This window comes from Podarcis pityusensis (assembly GCF_964106645.2).
Source record: "Podarcis pityusensis genome assembly, chromosome: 2".
Taxonomy (NCBI): Eukaryota; Metazoa; Chordata; class Lepidosauria; order Squamata; family Lacertidae; genus Podarcis; species Podarcis pityusensis.
The window spans coordinates 19,053,326-19,075,912 of record NC_138029.1 but is presented as its reverse complement, the minus strand read 5'-3'; the positions used below and the strand labels follow the sequence as shown (position 1 = coordinate 19,075,912).

At 44.5% G+C, this 22,587-nt stretch overlaps 1 protein-coding gene across 4 annotated transcripts in view; it reads right to left on the bottom strand.

Moving 5' to 3' along the window:
• Nucleotides 1-15,279: 15,279 nt before the first annotated feature.
• Nucleotides 15,280-22,587, bottom strand: part of STXBP4 (syntaxin binding protein 4) — a 161,689-nt gene continuing 154,381 nt past the window's right edge. For all 4 annotated transcript variants that reach the window (XM_080994538.1, XM_080994535.1, XM_080994536.1 and 1 more), the window contains one exon: nucleotides 15,280-17,928. In XM_080994538.1, the coding sequence (XP_080850664.1) occupies nucleotides 17,808-17,928 (121 nt within the window). In that variant the 3' untranslated portion in view covers nucleotides 15,280-17,807. The remainder of the gene's footprint in view (nucleotides 17,929-22,587) is intronic.

Below are 22,587 nucleotides of genomic sequence, written 5' to 3'. Positions count from 1 at the left end.
ATTCATCATTTCCATATATTGTACTTGATATAACTTTATTTCTCTCAAAATCTCCTGCGATTTTGGTTTTGCTCTCAATTTCTCACTTTCTTTTATTTTCTCCAGAATTTTATCTTTCTTCTCATTTTGGCTTCTCTTCTTTATTGCATTCTGTTGTATCAGGAACCCTCTCATAACCGCTTTGCTTGCGTCCCAGATTACTCTTTTTTCAACATTAGTGTTCATATTTATCTCAAAATAGTCTTTCAAGGTTTTTTGGGCCTTTTATACACTTCTGCATCTCTGAATAAGGTGTCATTCATCCTCCATCTAAAGGAGCCAGTTGATGTTAGTTTCATCTCCATCCTTACAGCATTATGGTCGGAGCAGGTTTTTGGACAAATTTCCACTTTCTTTATCTTTGGTGCCATTCCTCTAGTTACCCATATTTGGTCAATTCTAGTCCATGTCATCTTGGCTTCAGAAAAGAAGGTTCCCTCTCTTCCCAAGGGATTCTTTGTTCTCCAAGTATCAACTAAGTCCAAGTTGTCTGTCATCTCAAAAAATGTTTTCGGTAGTCTACCATCCTTGGTGACCACTTGTCTTTGTGCCTTATCCATATTTGTAGATACTACTCCGTTCATATCCCCCATCAAAATCAGGTTGTAATCCAAATAGTCCATTAAGGCCTCATGCAACTTTTTAAAGAATTCAGATTTCCCCTCGTTCGGTGCATAAATTCCTACTATCAAAAATTTCTCTCCTTGAACTTGAATTTCAATTGCCACAAATCTTCCTTGATCGTCTTTAAAGATGAATTTCGGTGATAGTCTCTCCTTTGCATAAATCACTACTCCTCTTTTTTTTTTACTTTATCAGATGAGATAAACTCCTGTCCCAATCTCTTGTTAATCAATACTTTCCTGTGTAGCCTTATCACGTGTGTTTCCTGTAGGCAAATCAAGTCCAATTGTTCCTTTTTTAGTAAATGAAAAACACTTTTCCATTTCCGAGGAGAATTGAGGCCATTACAATTCCAACTTAAAAGTTGCAGAGCCATGATGGGGTTACTTCGCTTTACCTCCAACTGCACCAAGTGTTTGTTCTTGTTCTGTCGGTGGTGTCACTCTCTCTGGACCATGCAATCCAAAAGATAAGTTTGCTATATCTAGTATTCCTTTTTCCAGTGCTTTTGGCTCTTCTCCGGATTCCGCTTCTTTCTGTAGATCTTCTCCGTGGTCCTTCAGAAACCTATCTTTGTCCTTGACTGATCTTATTTTTATCTTTCTTCCTTTATATTTAAGAATCCGCGACCAGGGAGAAGAGTCGGTGGAGGAAGATTGGAAGAAATTCAAAGACTATCTGCAGAAACATTGCAAAATTAAAGAATGTTAGAGTGATGTTGGATTGAAAACAAGAGGCTCCCAGCTGTACAGGATTTAAAGTTATAGATAGATTAAGATTAAGGATTAGGATTAAAAAAGTTTAAGGAAATGGAAATTTGGTTTTTAAGAGGTAAAATTTTAATATTATATTATATTAAGATTAAAGATTGGGATTAAAAAAGAGGGAAAGAAATTGCTGGACAGACAATTTGAACTGGAATACAAAAGAGGGAGGTACGAGGAGGTCCGGAAAATAAGTAAACTGAAAAATGGAGATGAAAAGGTGATATTGTTTTTAACTGTTTTCTTTCTTTTCTTTTTTGTCTTTTCTTTTTTGTTCTTTTTTCTTTTTTTTGGATTATGTATGTATCTTTGAATTGTGTATTTCTTTTCTATGTTTTCATGTTTAACCTTTTATTGATGTGTTCTTTTTATTGGAAAATTTAATAAATATCATTTTAAAAAAATATATATTTAAAGGACAGGCCTTGAGGGAATTCCCACCTAAAGATGATTCTATTTCTTCTCAACAGGGCAACCAGATCTCCGTAGTTAAGCCTTAAGTCCAAAAGATGTTTTGGGATGTCCTTGAATATCTCCACACTTGAGTCATAAATTTCTAAAGTCTTTTGGTAATGCAGATTCAAGATTTTGTCTCTCTCCTCTTTTGTTCGAAGGGTAATCAAGCAGTCTCTCACCTTGTTCTTTCTTCCTCCTCTTCCAAGTCTAAATGCACTCACTATCTTAAATTCTTCCTTCCCCAAATCCTGTTGCCAGAAATCTGCAAATTCCTGTGTAAAAAAGTCAGTCAAGTTATCTTTCTCAAGTTCTGGTACAGCCCTGATTCTTAAATTTCTTTGTTTCTCCTTCAATTCAATCATAGACAATGTCAAACTGTGGTCCTCGAGTTGCCTATATACCGGTGGTATCTTCTCTTGAGTGGCAGTTGCTATATCTTTTGCTTCTTCGGCTGTCTTTCGGGTCAAAGCAGATTCCTGTAGCAATTTTTCAATAGACTCTGTGTTGGTATTCACCTTCTGTCCCAAATTATTAATGCTTGTAGTATTTTGGTCAATTTTAACCGATGCTTCGGCTACTTGTTTATTTGTTTCAGCTACTTGTTTAGTTAAATTTTCCAAAGATTCATTAATTTTCCCTAGTGCCTGAGCCAAAACGTCTTCGGACGACATTACTTTTAGTTTAACTTGTGGAGGTGCAGGTGCTGGAGGAGACTCTTGAGAGTCCCATGGACTGCAAGAAGCTCAAACCTCTCCATTCTGAAGGAAATCAGCCCTGAGTGCTCACTGGAAGGACAGATCCTGAAGCTGAGGCTCCAAGACTTTGGCCACCTCATGAGAAGAGAAGACTCCCTAAAAAAAACCCTGATGTTGGGAAAGATGGAGGGCACAAGGAGAAAGTGATGACAGAGGACGAGATGGTTGGACAGTGTTCTCGAAGCTACCAACATGAGTTGGACCAAACTGCAGGAGGCAGTGGAAAACAGGAGTGCCTGGCGTGTTCTGGTCCATGGGGTCATGAAGAGTCGGACCTGACTAAACCACTAAACAACAACAACAAAGAGGCTGGTTGCCTTCAGCTTCAGATCTCAGTGCTGTTCTCCTGGTTCAAGCCCCATCTACTTCCATGACCTTTTCTGGTCAGAGAGTGCTTTAAAGATCACTGTGTAATGAAAATGGCATTGATGTTAGCCTTTTGAGATACATGGAAGCAGCTGTGTGTTAGCAATGATTACCATTGTTTGTGTTCTAAGCAGGTGTTAGAGGCCTGATCCTGATCAGTGCTGATCATGCCAGCGAATCAGTGATGACAGCGAATCAGTGATATCTTTTTCAGGGCACTTAGCACCAGCCGTTGCAGAGTTACAACTCTTGATGCGCCTGTAAGTCCGAGAACCATCACATGAAAAGATACTTGATTTTTCCCGGGTCATAACTGAATGCGGCCACTTCATTCCTTGGTTTTGCTGAAGTCTTATGACATTTTGGAAGCTCTCCAAAGACTGCATTACGCTGCCCAGAATAGTTCAAGAGCCCTTTGGGTGTATTCTAGACGAGGCAATCTAATGGATTTCTTCTAACTTTCTTTAAGGGGAAAAAGTCACTTTCACAGGGTTGAATGATAACCTTGCGGGAGCAAACGAGGGAAAGAAGACTGAAGCCATTGATGGGATGAAATGGCAGGGGAGCTGGCATGCGAGATCATGAGATATGGAAATGCAAGAGGCAGTGTTGGGCGTGTAAAAAGGGAGGAGAACTGCGGGCAGAACTGAACAGGTGGCAGAACTGAGGCTAGACGAAAGAGACCTGAATCAGTGAGAAAGGAAGATCAGAAAGGAAAGAGTTCTATATACATCAAACCGGGAGAGAACAAGGCTACAAGCCTAAGCATGCTTACACGCAGTGGTCACAGGTAGGTAGCCATGTTGGTCTGCCGTAGTCGAAACAAAATTAAAAAATTCCTTCCAGTAGCACCTTAAAGGTAAAGGACCCCTGACCATTAGGTCCAGTCGTGGCCGACTCTGGGGTTGCGGCGCTCATCTTGCTTTATTGGCCGAGGGAGCTGGTGTACAGCTTCCAGGTCATGTGGCCAGCATGACTAAGCCGCTTCTGGCGAACCAGAGCAGCGCACGGAAACGCCGTTTACCTTCCCGCCAGAGCGGTACCTATTTATCTACTTGCACTCTGACATGCTTTCGAACTGCTAGGTTGACAGGAGCAGGGACCGATCACCTTAGAGACCAACGAAGTTTGTTATTGGTATGAGCTTTTGTGTGCATGCACACTTCTTCAGATACACTGAAACAGAAGTCACCAGACCCTTATATATAGTGAGAGGGGAGGGGTAATAAGACAGGTACTTTGAGATCTTGTACAGAATGTCCTGGGAGACTGAAGTGTTCTCCTACTGGTTTCTGCGTCTTGTGATTCCTGATATCAGATTTATGCCCATTTATCCATATTGCACAAACAGGCCAAACCCTACGCCAAAGGATAAATGGACGTAAATCTGATATCAGGAATCACAAGACACAGAAACCAGTAGGAGAACACTTCAGTCTCCCAGGACATTCTGTACAAGATCTCAAAGTACCTGTATTATTACAAAAGAATTTCAGAAACAGATTGGAAAGAGAAGTTGCTGAATTACAACTTCTTACTAAACTGAAAACTATGGAGAGACCTGGTCTGAATAGAGATATTGGATTCTTGTCTCATTACACATGCTAAAGCTATTTTTGGCCATCTGCATACTATCCCATGCTTTTTCCTGTAGGACTAATTACAGTCGTTAACAGTCGTCAACAGGTTTACCACACCTATCAGCCAATCACCCATTCCCACCACCCTTCTGAGTAATACCCCACCCCACCCTCTCACTATATATAAGGGCCTGGTGACTTCTGTTTCAGTGTATCTGAAGAAGTGTGCATGCACACGAAAGCTCATACCAATAACAAACTTCGTTGGTCTCTAAGTTGCTACTGGAAGGAATTTTTTCATTTTGTTACACACAGTGGGACCAACTTCAGAGTCATGCATGAGATTATGTTGTAGGAGAACAAAGCAATACCTTTGCAGCAGGAGTTTAATGAACCTTTCTTTCGTGTCTGCAATATATTGAAAAAGAGAGAGAAGAACCTAAGATATATTCTTAAGATTTTTATCCCAGCCAAGAGGCTCTCAAGGGGCAGTGAACACAACTGTATTGAAATGTGTGCATCACATAACAAATGTAATGTCAAAATCACAAACAGGAACGGCAAAAGCATGCCACAGCGGACACAACTGCACTGTAGAGCATACAAAAATGAGACACTGGAGCAGAGGTGGAGGCTCTGCGGTGCCCCAGATGTTGCTATGCTACAGTGCCCTCCAGATGTTGGGCTATAACTCCCATCAGTCCCAGCCAGTAGAGCTTGTGGCTAAGGATGATATACAGGGTTAGGCCCCGTATACCTAAAATAGTGTCTCCATCCCCATCATCCAGCTTGGACACTGAGATCCAGCTCCAAGGGCCTTCTGGTGCTTCCCTCACTGTGAGAAGTGAAGCTACAGGGAACCAAGCAGAGGGTCTTCTCGGTAGTGGCACCCGCCCTGTGTAATGTCCTTCCATCAAGGAGATGAGTAACTATATCACCTTTAGAAGACATCTGAAGGCAGCCCTATTTCAGGAAGTTTTTAATGTTTGATTTTTGGTTGTGTTTTTATGATGTCGAAAGCTGTTCAGAGTGGCTGGGACAACCCAGTCAGATGGGTGGGGTATATTATGATTATTATGGTTGTATTCCAGCAACATCTGGAGGGAACTGTGTTGGGTATCCCCATGGTACCATAATTCCCATCATCCCTTATCTTGGTACTAATTCTTGTGTGTATAGTTTAAAACCAATCCTGAACCCCCCTACATTTAACCATCACCATTTATTTGCATAATGCCTTTCCATCGTTAAACCATGTTTGTGTGTGTACACACCCACACCCAAATCCAGTCACAATATATAACATAGTTTTTGTGATTATAAACAATAAACCAGGGTTTCCCAAACTTGGGTCTCCAGCTGCTTTTGGAGAGGAGGAGAAGGAGGAAGCACTAGGCGGGTGACGGCTGATGGACACAGTGTCTTTAGAAAGCATTCCAGACCCCCTCTCACCCAGAACCTGGCGAGCCTTGAAAGTAGGAGAGCAAAGAGCTCAAAGGCAGAGGGCACTTAGCAGCACCCATAGGAGAGACAATGAGAATGATGAATGAGGAAGTGGGAGAGATGGGGGTAGGGTGGATAGGACAACACCATTATCCAAGAGGCTGGGTTCTATAGCCTCTCTCTGTAAATACTGAATAAAAAATGGAAGGCAAGAAACATTTCCTTGTCTTTGTACATTCCTGGGCTACCAGCTGTGAGTCGCTGGCAGCAGCATGACCCAAGGTGATGAGAGTCTAGTGTGGCTCTTTTCTTCTGCATCATGACATTGTTTGTTGTGCATTGGATCCTGAGAATCTGATGGAGATTCAATAGGCACACATGGTGCCCCCTTTTTATTGCCTGTCCCATGCCAGGAAGTCTGCTGAATGTGCCTTACCTTCCACATTGACGTTAAGACTGTGTTGCATGGTTGGTGGCTGTCCCGGGTGACTGGATGCAGAAGTTGAACAAGGAAAACCAATATCAACTCAAGCTTAGCTGGACTCATGGGAAGTGATGCATGAGTTTGAATGGCTCACCTGACTCACGTCCTCATATGTGACCATTCCCAACAATCCCAGTAATTATGGTCTTGGGACATAGTTGTGCTGTTGACCTCTCACCTGCTGGTTTCCCTGTTGAACTTGTCCAACAAGTTCTGTAAGTCCTCTTCCTCTTGCCGTTGGGTGCCATTCAACCCTGGGTGCTGGGTGCAAGGGCGCTGGGTGCAAGGGAAGAAAGCTCAGTTACAGGAAGAGGAACTGCTCAGATTTTAAATATCGGCATTGAGCTGGAAAAGGAAACAACACCCAATGAAAAGAAGGGAGCATCTTATGTAACAGTATTGCACATCTCTGGAAGTGCCCATATTTCATCCTTCTGTTGTAGAACTACCGATGACTCGGGCAAGAAAATAACTGACTGAAAACTGAGAAGCAAGGGAAGATAATACACTGCGTTTTGGAGGGGAAATGGTTTGAATAGGAAAGACTATACACACATCCACAACCCTCTTCCATATGAGAACCTCATAGGGAAAGAGTTTTCTCTTTGCTGAAAGGATACATACCGGTAAGTAAGGTCAACTGGTTAAGCCCAGTTTAATTTGACTATGGGAGGCTTTCAGGCCAAGAGAGCCGGCAATTGTCCACAGACATTTCCAGGTCATGTGGCCAGCATGACTAAACTGTTTCTGGCATATGGAACACCGTGACGAGTACCAGAGTTCACGAAAATGGTTTACCTTCCCGCCACAGTAGTACCTATTTATCTACTTGTGCTGGTATGTTTTTGAATTGCTAGGTTGGCAGGAGCTGGGACAAAGCAGCAATCAATTGTATATAGCCAGGCCCTACATTACAGCCGCATCTGTTCCAACTCTACAGACAGGTCTGAATAGAGATATTGGATTCTTGTCTCATTACACGTGCTAAAGCTATTTTTGGTCATCTGCATAATATCCCATGCCTTTTCCTGTAGAACTAATTACAGTCATTAACAGTTGTCAACAGGTTTACCATACCCATTGAGTCAATCACCCACCTCCCACTACCCTTCTGAGAAAAACCTCACCCCACCCTCCCACTATATATAAGGGTCTGGTGACTTCCGTTTCAGTGTATCTGAAGGAGTGTGCATGCACACAAAAGCTCATACCAATAACAAACTCAGTTGGTCTCTAAGGTGCTACTGGACAATTTTTTAATTTTTAAAAATTTTTAAATTTATTCCGACTTCGTCAGACCAACACGGCTAACTACCTGAATGTAAAAGCAGAAGGAGTTCACTCCATTGCATGGATTCGAACTGCCGACCTTACAATCAGCAGGCCCAAGAGACTCAGTGGTTTAGACCACAGTGCCACCCGTGTCCCTAGTATGTCCCTACTAACAGCGTTGGTGGCTTCTGATGCAGCAGCGTTAGTAACGCTGTTGCATCAGAAGCCACCAATCACTAGCTTAATCTCATGTCTATTTCCATGTCTAGCAAGCAACACAACTCGCTCTAAGGAAATAGGTGAAGCTTACCTTCCTCTTCCAGGCCCTGAAGCAAAGACTCCAGAACAGATGGGGACACAGTGCTGAGCAATAGCCAGTGCAGCAACTGTTTGGAACTATAAATAAATGCAAGCAGAAAAAACAAAACAGGAAGGAAGGAAGGAGGGGAGGGAGGGAGGGAGGGAGGGAAAGAAGAGCAGGTCAACGGCAACGAAGGGCGAATCCAGACCGACATTATTTTCAATCGCATACTGAAAATTCAGGGTGGGAAGTGACCGTTTATTGGAAAGTCTTGTACAGCATCAAGGCCACTTCCCCGAAATACCACTTTTTATTTGGGCAGTAAGGAAAGTGATGGGGAAATGTGCCATGAAGTGTGTGATAACACTGGCTTTTACCCATCATCTAACCTTCCCGCAAACAAATCGGAATGGCTGCTCAAGGAACGGGTTGTTCAGAAATGCCACGAGAAGGTAAGTTTAGGCCGGCACTCGCTCAGTTATAGTTTGTTCTTATGGCCACATTTTCATATGCATTCCCATCATCTGATGGTTGTCTCACGGGTTTACATAGTCTTTAATCAAACTAGCCACAGCATAGCAGTGAAATACAGAGGACTGTTGCTAGAAGGACTTAAAAGTGGACAATCATCCTTTCCATGCTATGCACACATTCATTTTCTTTTTGTCCCAATCTGCTGAAGTTGATTTTGCGAAATCTGGGGAATGTGACCATGCACACCATGTAATAATAATAATAATAAGAAGAAGAAGAAGAAGAAGAAGAAGAAGTAGAAGTTGTAGCCCACCCATCTGGCTGGGTTCCCTCAGCCAGTCAGTTTATGTACAGAAACATAATAAAACATTTTTAAAAATCTCTATACAGAGTTACCTTCAGATGTCTTCCAAAGGTTGTATTGTTATTTATCTTCCTGATATCTGCTGGGAGGGTGCCACTACCGAGAAGGCCCTCTGCCTGATTCCCTGTAACTTCACTTCTCACAGTGAGAGAACTGCGAGAAGGCCCTTGGAGATGGATCTCTGTGTCTAGGCTGAATGATGGAAGTGGAGATGCTCCTTCAGGTATGCTACAGTGCACCAGACTCTCTCTCACGACTGCTGTGGAAATGCTCCTTCATTCATTCTGCTGATACCCATCAACATACCCCCTAATCCTACTTTACAGTTTCTGGGAGTGAGCCCCAGCAGTGAAACAGATTTTGGAGCTATGCAATGCTTCTAATTCACCTCCAGGGACCCAAACCATCTTGTTGATGAGCAAATAATCCTTGCCATCATCTCTCCTTAGCCTTCTTCTCAGTCTGCCCAGAAGTGATTAATGGATTTAAAATCTGCCACTGGTCTCCTGAAAACAGCCCCCAAACCACTGTGAATACTAAGCAGGAAAAAATGAGCAAGGGATTTAATATGAAAGACTTCAAAGGGCTTAAATTCAACGCTGGATCGTTTCCTCTTTAAAACTCTTCAGAAAAATTATGGAGGGTAGAATGGCTGCACATTACTAGGCAAAAACATGCTGGGTTTTAGGAGCATCCCAGAATTTCATATTAATCATTTACATATCAGATATTTCATCTTCCTCCTCATTAGAAAATCTGCAGTGCTGTGATTACTAGAGTGTCATGTAAAAGCTCACAGGGCAACAACTTCCAAGAACTGTCAAATAGAACAGAGTTCTGCTTCCTGGACTCTTGAGATGTGATGCATTTTGTATACATAACATTCCCTCCCATTCTTAGCACTGCACTCATAGCAAAAGAACAGAGCTAAGGGCAGAAACAGAGGAAGACAGCTTAGATGCTCCAGAGGGCAGAAGCAGAACCAGTTTCTTTCTTTCTTTGTTTGTTTAAATTTATTACTGGGAAATGATATATAATGAAATGAAAAGGATGTTTAAAATAACGTTTGTAAAACCCCCAGAAGCCTTTCTTCTGGGGATTATAGGGATAGAACTACCTAAACTGTATAGAAATAGCGGCAAGAATGTTACTTTCCCAAAAATGGAAAGAAGAAGAAGTCCCAGCAAAGGAAGAATGGATACAAAAACCTATGGAATATGCAGAAATATCAAAACTCACTGGAAGAATAAGGAATCAAGATAACAAACTTTTTTTTATAAAATAATGGAAATAGTTTATTGAATATCTACAGATAAATTGTATTTTTTTTTTTTTAAATAATATTTATTAAGATTTTCAAAAAAAAAAGAAAATACAGAAAGCAAGAATTAAAATACGTTCATAGCCTTATTTTCATATATCCACTTTCTGGGACTCCCCCCTTCCCCCACCCCTACCATATTCCTTTTTCATATTGTTGGCTCCACAAGCTCTCAGTTCTAATTAAAAACTTAATTTGTTTAAACCATTATTCGAATTTAAAATTTCTACACTCCACATCAATACCCTTAATAAAACACAAAAAATTTCTTTCCCAGGGCCCACCCCATTTTCATTCCACAATTCCCTTTTTTTAATAATAAAAACACCCCACATAATAAAAGTATCAGAAATAAGAAATAAAGAATATAATAGATGAGACAAAGCCAGTTCAAAAAAAAAGAAGTTAACAAGCCTTTGGATTTTAGTTCTCCCCCCCTGTCCCCGGTTTAATTTCCCCCTGACCACCAAACCATGTTATCCGCCTGGGATTCTTACAATCCATAAATCACCTATTTCCCCCAACTCCTTGCTGGTTTTTTCTTTTTTTTTTTTCCCTTTCATAATCATTTTTAGAACACTTAACTTCAGATCTTTAATAAAGCTCCCCCCATTGTTCTTTCCAAATTGTAGTCCAGTTTCCTCTTGTTCCGCTGCTGAAACGTTCTAATTCAGAAGCTTAGTAAGTCTGCAGGGATTATTATTATTCAGGAACAAAAACTTGCGTTCAGTCCCTTCCTTTCTTCAATAGAAAATTCTATTGTCTCCTTTAGCTGAACACCCTGTAGACAAAATATTATTTCCGTTTCGCAGCTTTCCCAGAAGATAACCAGTCCTGTAAAATTCCAATGGTGTTTTTTTTCACTTACGACCATCTTTGTAATGTCCCGAAACTCCTCTAGGGGGATTGTTATAACTTTGTCTTCTCTAGTCCAAAAGTCCGATTGTTATCCATGTTTTCGCCATTTTGTATCCAAGTTTTAACAAGTTGTAGCAAATTGTAACAAATTTAGCCAGCAAAGTTCTCATAATAAAATCCTCTCTGCTTTCCGACTTTGACAGCTACTTTGACAGCTGTCAAAATCTCCGACTCTTTTCGCCAGGCTCTCTCTTCAATCACCCCGGTTCCCAGGGGGGGGGGGTTACGTTTCTTCTCCCTCAGTTCATCCTCCAGCACAGTTCTTATAATTCCCCATCGTGGAATTCTTAGTTTTTATCAGCAATACAAATCTTTTTGGACCTTGGTTGCCCCGTCCTTGTCTTGAAAGGTTTACAATAGGGGGGGGGACTGACTTCCTTTTTGGATCCCCCCCCGCTCGTATCCAATTCAAAAAGAAATTCTTTTTTTCCTCCTTTTAAACCCAGTTTCCAAATTACTCACGGGTTGTTGTCTAAAAGTCCGAATTTTCAATAGAAGAGGTCAGCGCTCTCCGCCGGATGGCATGCGGCTGCGCTCGGCAGGGATAGCAGAGGACTCAAAGCACCACGCTTCTCCCCGGCACCCGATCCTTAGCCTTTAAAAAGGCTCCTTCACGAGTCGGGAGGGCGCTAGCGGTGCCAGCCGAGTCTCCATGTCCACGACCCTCGTGGCCGTGGTTTTTAAGGGTCCCCGCATCGCCGGTGCGGTAGGACCCAGCCCCTGCCGAGCAGGCTCCCTCCGGAGCTCGGAGGGAGTCCGCCATTCGGCGATGGCGCCAACCCGGAAGTCCCCAGATAAATTGTAAACAGATAAAAACACTGGCAGGATTATTGTAATAACCTGCAGCTATATAAGTGTGTGTGTATGTGTGTATGATAAATGAGGAAGTTAAGTTAATTTGGATATGCAGAAGATAGTAAAAATAAATTCAAGGAACCGCAGAAAGAGGGGGAAGGAAGTCAAGTTTTCAAATGTCAACATGAATGTAAAATTTGTGAAATGTATATATATCTGAAAAGTATAAATTATATATATAATTTTAGAATTTACATTTATACCCTACCCTACCCAAAGAGCCCAGGACAGCAAACAACAAGCTGTGAAACAAAAGCAGCAACAAAAGTCTTAAAAGCAATTCCAATACAGGTGCAGAATGGGACTAGGTGAATCAATGGATCGCAATGGCAAGGTAGCAGATTCTGGTTAAACGCTAGAAGTTAAGAGATGCTTTACAACAGAACAAATGCCCTTGGGTGTGTTGGGGGGGGGTCTCCTTTCAAGCAGAGGCTGGCTGTGCAATTGCATCCAGCATTGAGCTGGGGGTGGGGGCTGTCTTGGATGATCTTCAACATGCCATTCAACTGTACGATTCTATGGAAGATCTGAGACACTGGGCTGGTTTCACAGAACGCGGGAAGCCAAACTACGATTTCTCCAGAGGGGAGATTGCAGCCACACTCCTCCACTTCTTAAAGTTAGCCAGTTGGGACTGTTCACCTTGGGAAAGTTTTTCTTTCTTTTCCCTTTTAAAAATAATGTTCATTTACTTGATTCACTCTCCCCCCTCCAAAAACACCTCTTTCCCACTGTGACACACCCCCTGTCTGCATGCCTGAAGCTGATGTAAAATAACAAACCACAAATCTGTGAACCATGGAGTGGATTGCATGGAAAGAATGACGATTCTGGTTGACTTCATGTGGAGCAGTGCTGAGAGTCGGCTGAACGGGCCTTCTGGAAATTGCTGGCCACTTGCCTCACTATTAAGTGAAAAAAGGAGAGAGGGAACGAGAGGAGGGGAGAGAGAGAGAGACAGACAGACGGACAGACAGAGAACCACACTGCAAAGATCCATCCTGTATTATCAGCTAACAGATCTACTTTGAAGTAAGTCCTGATGGGTCCAATGGAACCTACTCCCATGTCAGCATACAGGATTGCAGCTGAAAAGCATTCTAGTGGGTTATCGTTATTCCAAATGTTGCTGCCTCTTTTTTCCGGCAAAAACGATGTGCTTGCTAATGCACCACTCCCGTGATCTAATTATATTCTGAAGCAAAGATCTGATTAATATGAAGAAGATATGGCAAGTGTGGGACGCGGGTGGCGCTGTGGGTTAAACCACAGAGCCTAGGACTTGCCGATCAGGAGGTCGGCGGTTCGAATCCCCACGACGGGGTGCACTCCCGTTGCTCGGTCCCTGCTTCTGCCAACCTAGCAGTTCAAAAGCACATCAAAGTGCAAGTAGATAAATAGGTACCGTTCCGGCGGGAAGGTAAACGGTGTTTCCGTGTGCTGCTCTGGTTCGCCAGAAGCGGCTTAGTCATGCTGGCCACATGACCCGGAAGCTGTACGCTGGCTCCCTCGGCCAATAAAGCGAGATGAGCGCCGCAACCCCAGAGTCGGTCACGACTGGACCTAATGGTCAGGGGTCCCTTTACCTTTACCTATGGCAAGTGCGTTTTGGGGACTTCCTTTCCTTTTACAGCTTTCTGTTGGCTCAAACTTGTTCGTTCGGCAGCACAGATATATGTAGAAATGGGGATACGGTGATTTGCAGATTCACGAGCTTTGATGTGGACACAGCAGTCCCCTTGCTCCAGTGGATTCCCTGCTAACTTCAATGGTGCTAATGTCTGTGCAAGTGCAAAGGGGGGTGTTGAGCTAACAACCTCTACTCCCCCTGAAGTGCACAAAAAAGGCACAGAGGATCTTTAGGGGATTGTGTGCAGCTGTTTTTCAGACACAACTGAATGAGGCTAGTCCTCATGATAGCTAATGACAGCTTTGCCCCAAATTTCGAAAACTTCATTTATCGAATCCAATCCAAATAATTTTATCGTGCTAGCCACTGGCCATGACAAATCTGAATCAAAAATTAACACAAGAAATAGGGGTGTTGTGCCACAAATAATAGTCTCTATTTAGATCTCTGCGTCTCCCTTACAGTTCACTGCTATATTGCCCAGGGTCTTCTTTCTGATCTTTCTGGCCGCCAAAGCAAAAAGGGTGACTTTATGAGTCACTGAAGTGATTACATTGCTAAGAAGCCATTGGACATTCTCTGCTGGGGAGACACATCTTTCCTTTACAGACGGTAAGGTGAGAAATCGCCTTCTGGGTCCAATGTATAGTGGGCAATGTAGTAAATAGTGCAATATGTCTTCCAGCTGTGCTTACCCACATATACAGAGCCTGTCCTCAAACGATTCCATCAATGGTGTCTCCAAATTTTTTTTACACATCACTCGGGAAGACTGCCGAACTAATGCCAGTGTACTAGAAGAAGCAAAGATCACCAGTGTCGAAGCAGAGATTCTTCAACATCAACTTTGTTGGACTAGTCACGTTGTGTGGATGTTTGATTTTTGTCTTCCAAAGCAACTACTCTATACTGAACTTAAAATTATGAAGCATAATGCTGGTGGTCAACAAAAGAGGTTCAAAGGCAAATCTTTAAAAATGTAGTATAAACACCGACAACTGGGAAACACTGGCCTGCGAGCGCTCCAACTGGAGAACAGCCTTGACCAAAGGTGTCATGGGCTTTGAAGACACTCGAACTCAGGACGAAAGGGAGAAACCTGCTAAGAGGAAGGCACACTTGGTCAACCCTCACCATGATCAACTCCCGCCCGGAAACCTATATCCCCACTGTGGAAGGACATGTGGATCCAGAATTGGCCTTCACAGTCACTTACAGACTCATTGTTAAAACCGTGTTCATGGAAGACAATCTTACTCAGCTACAAGTGATCGACAAAGAAGAAGATACAGAGCCTGTCTTTGCATGGTACCCTGTTATATCGTCCATCTAGGACAGTGGAGGGCATAGCATGAAAACGCAGCTCAGTAAGAGCAAATCTTAGTGAGGTTGGCCAGAGATTCAACAGGTAACTGGCTCTAAAATGGACTGTTTTTAGAAGGGGGGCATTTATCCAGAGACTATGACTGAATGCAAGGATGGTACCCTATTCCCCTGCCCCCCAGCCAATGATATGCCTTAAGTAGAGAGGAAGAGTAGGTATGTTGCACAAGCCACAAGCCCTGAATGGTTTAGGGAAAGAAGCCATCCAGAAGACCAAGGCACGGGAAAGGCAAAGAATAAAACCCAAAAGTTAGACAATCAATTTTATTACAAACTTCTAAAAGGACATTATTGTTTGACGTCTGTTACAAACTGCTGAGGATTTGTATCTCCAATCTGTCATCTCTACTTACAGTTCTCTGCGTAATCAAATTTACCTTGTGACTTAACACAGAAAGCAAGCAAGGCAGGATTGCAACGTCGTATGCTTGTAAACATAATCTGCTTTAATATACACTCCAGGTATCGATTCGTGGTAGTAAAAATTGTGATCCGGTGGTAGCTTATGTGACCAGCTAGCATTAAGAAGCGGCGAAGCGGGAGTAGCCATCCACTTCAGAAAAGCCATTAACTAGAAAGCAAAGATACAAAAACATCTCCAGATTGCTGAAACATGATCAGGTGGAGATGAAGATTGTAGCTATGGCCATTAGCGGGATAAAAACCTTGACCTAATTAGACTTCGTTTATGCCTTGGTTGGAAAGGCAATGAAACTGAAGATTTGGGTCTGGGAGGAAAATGCATCCATTCTTTGCTAGGAGCAAGAATTGCTTCTGCTTTCTTTAACAGAAGACCATTTCAGATTAGAGCCATGACCACTGTGCTGGGTTGCCCTGAAGCAACGCTGTCTGAATTGGGCTACAGATTTGAGCTAGTTTAGTTGCCATGGTGTTTCTCAAGGACCCTGGGAACCTTTGCTGCAGGATCATACCGAGATCCCTGCTACCTTAAGGAGTGACGGTTCTCTAGGGTCCCTCAGTGTGTGGAAACCATGGCAGGGGAAGTGATTTAGGATTATAGGTGTTGACTTAAGAACCCTGTTGGGTCAGACCAAAGGCCCATTGAGTCCAACCAGATGCCTCTCTCCACTTGTGATTCCCAGCAACTAGGATGCCCTTAGCGCCATGTTCCCCCCAAAGGCAAACCACTAGCCACTTGGCGCCCACTGAGTCTTACCCACTAGGGCTGGGCGAAATCTGGTTTTCAACAACGTGATATATCAGTAGCTAAATACCACGATACACTCCCCATCTTAGGAGGGGAGGAAGAAGCAGTCAAGACATAGCCCAGGCCTACTGAGCGAGCTCTGATGCCTCTCTGGCTTATGTGTATCTGTCTCAGGCTCTGTCTCACACACATCTGTCACAGGCTCACGTTCTCGGGCTCCGTACATCTGTCTGCCTTTGCCTTTGCCTGAGTGGGCAGGCTGAGTCTTTCCTTCTGGAGCAACTGGCTTCCCCAAGTGGAAATACACTGCCCAGCTGCTCGGGTGAAGGCAATTTGAGCCGCTGATACATCACAGCTGCTGGGGAGCTCAAAAAGTCTGAAACCTTTATTGAGATGTGAGCACCATATTGGTTACAGGCAATAATTCAGAGGACAGTGGTACCTTGGTTCCCGAGTGGCTTAGCTGCTGAACAAATCGGCTACCGAACGCCGCAAACCCAGAAGTAAGTGTATTGGTTTGCGAATGTTTTTAGGAAGTTGAACGTCCGACGCAGCTTCCACGGCTTCCGCTTGAGTGCCAATCGGAAGCCGTGCCCTGGTTTTCGAATGGTTTCGCGAATCGAACGGACTCCTGGAACGGATTAATTTCGAGAACCAAGGTACCACCATACTGTGCAGCCCTGCTACCCACTGAGACTCTGGATCATCCCCTAGCAAAATGGCTAATGATGATGAAAATCTCCATCCGAAGATCGCAGGGCGGTGTACAATATAAGAACAGAAAAATAGGTAGCATAACAAAAAACAATAACAATAACCCCTCCCTCCCCACAGTTTAATAGGCCATAGATTGTTTAATTTGCCAAAGAGGAATGTCTAGTCTGGGCTATCCTGTCCAAATCATTCAAGAAGTATGCTGCTGAGTCATTAAGCCTGATACTCTCTTGATCTGTTGAAACAAGCCTGAACACCCCTGTGTTTCCATCGTCTCTTGATAACTCCAGCAGATTCTGTCGTCTTAAAGCCTTCCTCTGCTGATCTAGCTGGAACAAAAAGTGGACGAGCGTCATCCGCTCTGGCAGAATCCCCGAAATCTGCCAAAAACCACTGTCGCAGAGGCCTGGGTCACAGCATCACAGGCGGAGGGCAGATTTCACGCAAGCCACTACTTTGCCCGTGATTGTATTGCTTTATTTTTCTCTGTTAATGGCAACCATCTACACATATATGAGCAAAAAAACTACTGGTGGAATGTTGGGGATTGCCTTTTATACAAATAGGCTATAGATATACAAAGGACCAATAGCATTACATGGAGAAGCAGGTGTGAATTGCCGTTGTTTTCTTTAAAACCCAGATGTGCTTGCAATACTTGCTGCAAATCATCACAGGTGCTTGATCTGTGCGGCTGGGTTTATCTATACGCCAGAGAAAGTCCGTTGACGCAGGCAGCGCCTTATTTAGCCGGCAGACCACACAAGCGAGAGGAACGTTGATAAATTGTTTCAGACGGAACTAGTTCATGGGAGCTAGACTATTGGAAGTGGGTCATCTCTTGACAATTGGGATGATACCACCATTTGCATCTGTTTTTTTGCCAGCTGATGTTCTCAGCCTTTGGGATCCGGAAGCTCTCTGAAGCTCTCTTCCTCCTCCTCGTTCTCTTCGGACCGTGGCAAGGCCAGTACGTGGGTGACAGGATGGATCCAAGACGTTGTCTGAGTCACGTGGCTGGAGGGGAGCAAAATAAAATAAAATGAAATAAAATAAAATAAAATAAAAAGAAAGAAAGAATGAAAGAGTGAACAACAACAGCAGTACAGTGGTACCTCGGGTTAAGTACTTAATTCGTTCCGGAGGTCCGTACTTAACCTGAAACTGTTCTTAACCTGAAGCACCACTTTAGCTAATGGGGCCTCCCGCTGCCACCGCGCCGCTGGAGTACGATTTCTGTTCTCATCCTGAAGCAAAGTTCTTAACCTGAAGCACTATTTCTGGGTTATCGAAGTCTGTAACCTGAAGCTTATGTAACCCAAGGTACCACTGTATTTGTATCCCGCCCATCTGGCTGGGTTTCCCCAGAGGCTTCCAGCACATATAAAAACATAATGCTAAGCATTAAAAACTTCCCAATACAGGGTTGCTTTCAGATGTCTTCTAAAAGTTGTGTAGTTCTTTATTTCCTTGACATCTGATAAGAGTTTGTCCCACAAGGCGGTGCTACTGCCGATAATGTCCTCTACCTGGCTCCCTGTAACCTCACTTCTCCCAGTGAGGGAACCGCCAGAAGACCCTCAGAGGAGGACCTCAGTGTCCCGGCTGAATGATGGGGGTGGAGATGCTCCTTCAGGTATACCAGGGCCCAGGCTGTTTAAGATTTTTTACAGTCAGAACCGACACTTTGAATTGTGCTCAGAAACGTACTGCTTACCAAGTACTCGGAAACTTAAAAGCTTACCAACTGAAGACCTTTCCTGACAATAAAGCAAATCATGCTTCCCTATAAATGGTGGCTTCTTCCACCAGCCCCCCTGAAAGGAGAAGGGAGACCCACTTGTAAAGGGTGTCCTGGAAGTTACGAAGACTCAAGGGAGCTATCAGTAGGGTGGCCCTGCTTTCAGGCCGAGGGAGCTGGTGTTTGTCCACAGACAGCTTTCCAGGTCATGTGGCCAGCATGACTAAACTGCTTCTGGCACATGGAACACTGTGAAAAGTACCAGAGTGCAAGAAAACGCCAAATACTTTCCCGCTGCAGTGGTACCTATTTATCTACTTGCACTGGCATGCTTTTGAACTGCTAGGTTGGCAGGAGCTGGGACAGAGCAATGGGAGCTCATCCCATTGTGGGGATTCAAACCGCCGACCTTCCGATCAGCAAGCCCAAGAGGCTCAGTGGTTTAGACCACAGCGCCACCTGCGTCCCTGGAAAGTAGAACATTTGGCTACCCTAACCATCACACACCCATGCGGCTTCATTTGCTGTTCTCCTGTTGTTGTTGTTTTTAAATGTTAAATTGTAATTTATTTCCCTCCTAGTATCCAGAGTATCCCATCAATAAACAAATGAACGAAATGATCCTCATGCGGAAGTAAAAGGATAAGGCGGTCGGATTGCACCAAAGGAAACCCAGAAGTCCTATTAAGGTGATAGCCCAAGTTAACAGCATGTTACTGGCCTTGTCAACACCTTCATTCAGAAATTTAAAAGAAGTTTTACTTAACAATCTGATGAAATAAGGACATCGGAAAGATGCTGTCCGAAATGATGCCCACATATTTACAAACTGGCTCTGAAGCTGAATTATGCCATCCCTCCCCTTTTTTCTTTTCTTTTTGTTTGTTTGCTTGACAAAGTAATAATAATAATAATACATAAATAAGAATACAAATGTGCACCCCACCACCAAGACCATTACATTGTAACTATTCAACTTCCCAAAATTTCAACACCTCTTGTGATGGTTTGACCCTTTTCTGTTTTAACAGTACAAATTCTACAAACACCCTCCATATCTCCTCAAAATCATTTCTCCTGCATATTCCCTGTCTTACCTTAATGGCACATTTATCGTTAATAGCTTATATCCCACACCTCTTTATACCACTCTTCCATTTTATATTCTGCTTGCCCCTTCCACTTCCTAGCTATCATAATTCATGCTGCTGTCAATAAATTTGTGTGCAAGTCTTTCAAAGCCTGCAAACCTTCCACCCCATTGTAAATTGATAATAATGCTCCCTCTGGACTTTTGGTCAGCTTGCTATCCCTCCCTTTTGCCTTTCCTGGCTCTGCCCCACTGCTAGAGTTCCCATAAGTCTGCCTCCATCGCTTCTTAAATAGGGGTGAGAGCCAGTAACTCCACAGAGGGGTCTCGTTGCCATTCCCTTTTATTACCCTAAATAAAATGGAGACGGTTGGGGAACGCGCTCCATCAAAGAGGTTGAGTAAAAAGTAGGTGATTCTTCCACCTGTAACCACCTTAAGCGTCCTCTGAAAAACTGCCTGTTTTCCTCAGGGTGCTTGCCCGAAACATTCATTTCCATTTCGTTTCATCTTAATGCCAGTGACCTGCTTTTCTTTCCAACAGGAAGTCCAAAGTCAGTTAACAATAACATACCACAACAAAGGCAATAACAACAAAGGAAACAACCAACAAACCAAACAATAGGAAAGACGGTTTAAAAATGAAAATGCCACAATAGCCTCTCAGTAATGTTTCCACCTACTGCATAAGGTGGGCCAGGAGAGAAGGACTTCCGGGGGAGGCGCCTCCGGCAATGGCGGATTTCCTCTGACCAGGAGGAATCCGCTTCGTGAGAACTAGGGTCTGGACCGCTGCGGCGAGGCGGAGACCCACTAAAAACCACAGGCGGGAGAAGCCTGTGGACGTGGGATTCAGCTGGCACCTTTTGCGCCTCCCCTACTCGCGGGGAAACCCGGTTTCGGGGATCCGGAGCGACATGGGGTGAGCGGCGCGGTGCTTCGAATCGACTGCTCTGTCAGGGAACTGCCATCGGAAGGAAGGGAAGTGAAAGGGCTCACACAGGTTGGGAGAGACTCAGCAGCTGAAGAGGGAACCAGTAGGGGGAGAGGAGCTGGGCTGAGGGAAAGGGAGCTGGAGGGATGGCTCAGAGACACTTCCAGCGAAAACAGTGGGGAGGTTTCAGGACCTCCTGTAGGGACACCCACTCCTCGCCGGAAACTGTCACGCAGAGAGTCCAGAAGACGTGTTTCCGTTAAGGAGCTTTTATGTTGGAAGCGATTCCGAAAGCAACCACTGTCGGAATCTGCCAGCGACTGACGGAGCCATGTTTAAGGGGCTCCGTTACAGACAGAGGTTTGCAAACTTGACCAAACTCTGAGGGACTAGGATTTTACACACAAGCAGCTCATCGTCCCATCACAGCATTCCGACAGTCTTCGTGAGCAGCTTGTGCAGGAGAAGGCATCATGAGCAACCCAGCCGGAACCGGAGAAGCAGGAGCTGGAGCGGGTCCAAGCCTGGAAGAAAGGTACCGGGTGTTGGAGGTCCAGCTAGCGCTGCAGACGGCGAGGCTTGAGGAGAGGAGGGCTCAGGATGCAGACAAAAAGGGGAAAGACACCCAGCTCGTCAGAAAGGTACCAGGATTGGTGCAGAAGTTTGGGGGGGAGCCCAAAGACTATCATGGCTTTCGGACAGAGATGCAATATGCCCTCAATCTGCAGTTTGATGAATTCCCTGACGAGGAATCAAGAGTGGCTTTCGTGATTGGGCATCTTGAAAAGGGGGCGAGAGACTGGGTTAGACCCCTGATGGCAGCGAATAGTGACGTCCTAAAGGACACGATGAAGTTCTTTCGCGCCATGGATCTGATGTTTTCCAGCGATATTGAACAGGGAGTGGTCCGCAGACAGTTAATGGCTTGCAAACAGGGGAGCCGATCTGTCCGTGAGTACTGGACTGAATTCACCATGTTGATCCATAAATTGGGGTGGGATCTATCGGCGGAACCCATTCAAATGCTTTTTGAAGAAGGGCTTTCTTCGGCTGTGAAAGACGAACTTTCCCGGGCGCCCAGGGCGGAGTCTATGGACCAGCTGACCAAATCAGCGCTGACCATAGGAACGCGCCAGGAGGCGAGAGCATTGGAGAGGCGGGAAGGGAAGGGGGAACGTTGGAAGGAGTTCCGCATTCCAGACATTCCAGAGCCAACTTTCCCGCCGGCAGAGCCGATGGAAATCGGAACAGCGCGCGCGCGCGCAGTTTCAAAGCCCAGTGAGGGGGGAAAGAAGGAGGGAAAAGGCGCCCGGAAATGCTATCTCTGCCAACAGCCAGGTCACTTTGCCAGAGTCTGCCCCCAGAGGAAGGAATGGCAAGGGATGGTAGGAGCTGTGGAGGGAAGAGAGGAAGAAATACCGAAGCAAGTAAAAGCCAACGCCTGGCTGCCACCGTCGGGGCACAGCAGTCAGGCCAAAGAGCAGTGAAAGTGCCCACGCCAGAACCTCCTAAACCCGCCCTAGTGATAGAAGTGGCGCTAGAGCTGCCAAACGGACACCCTCTAAAGATAAAGGCGCTGTTGGACTCAGGCAGCTCCTGCAATTTCATGAGCAAAGAGTTTGCAGCTGAACACCAGATACAGACGATCCCTTTAAGCAACCCCCTGCAGGTGACCACGATCGATGGCAGGGAGCTGTTGGGAGGAGAAGTCAGCTTGCAGACCGTCCCAATGATAATGAAGGTGGCAAGGCACACCGAACTGATAGCGTTTAATGTGGCCACCTTGGGAGGAGCTCCCATTATATTGGGGATGAGCTGGCTAGCGTTACATGATCCGCTGGTGGGCTGGCATCAGAGAGTGGTTTCTTTTGGTTCAGCACATTGCTTAGAACACTGCAAAGAGGGAAAGGGT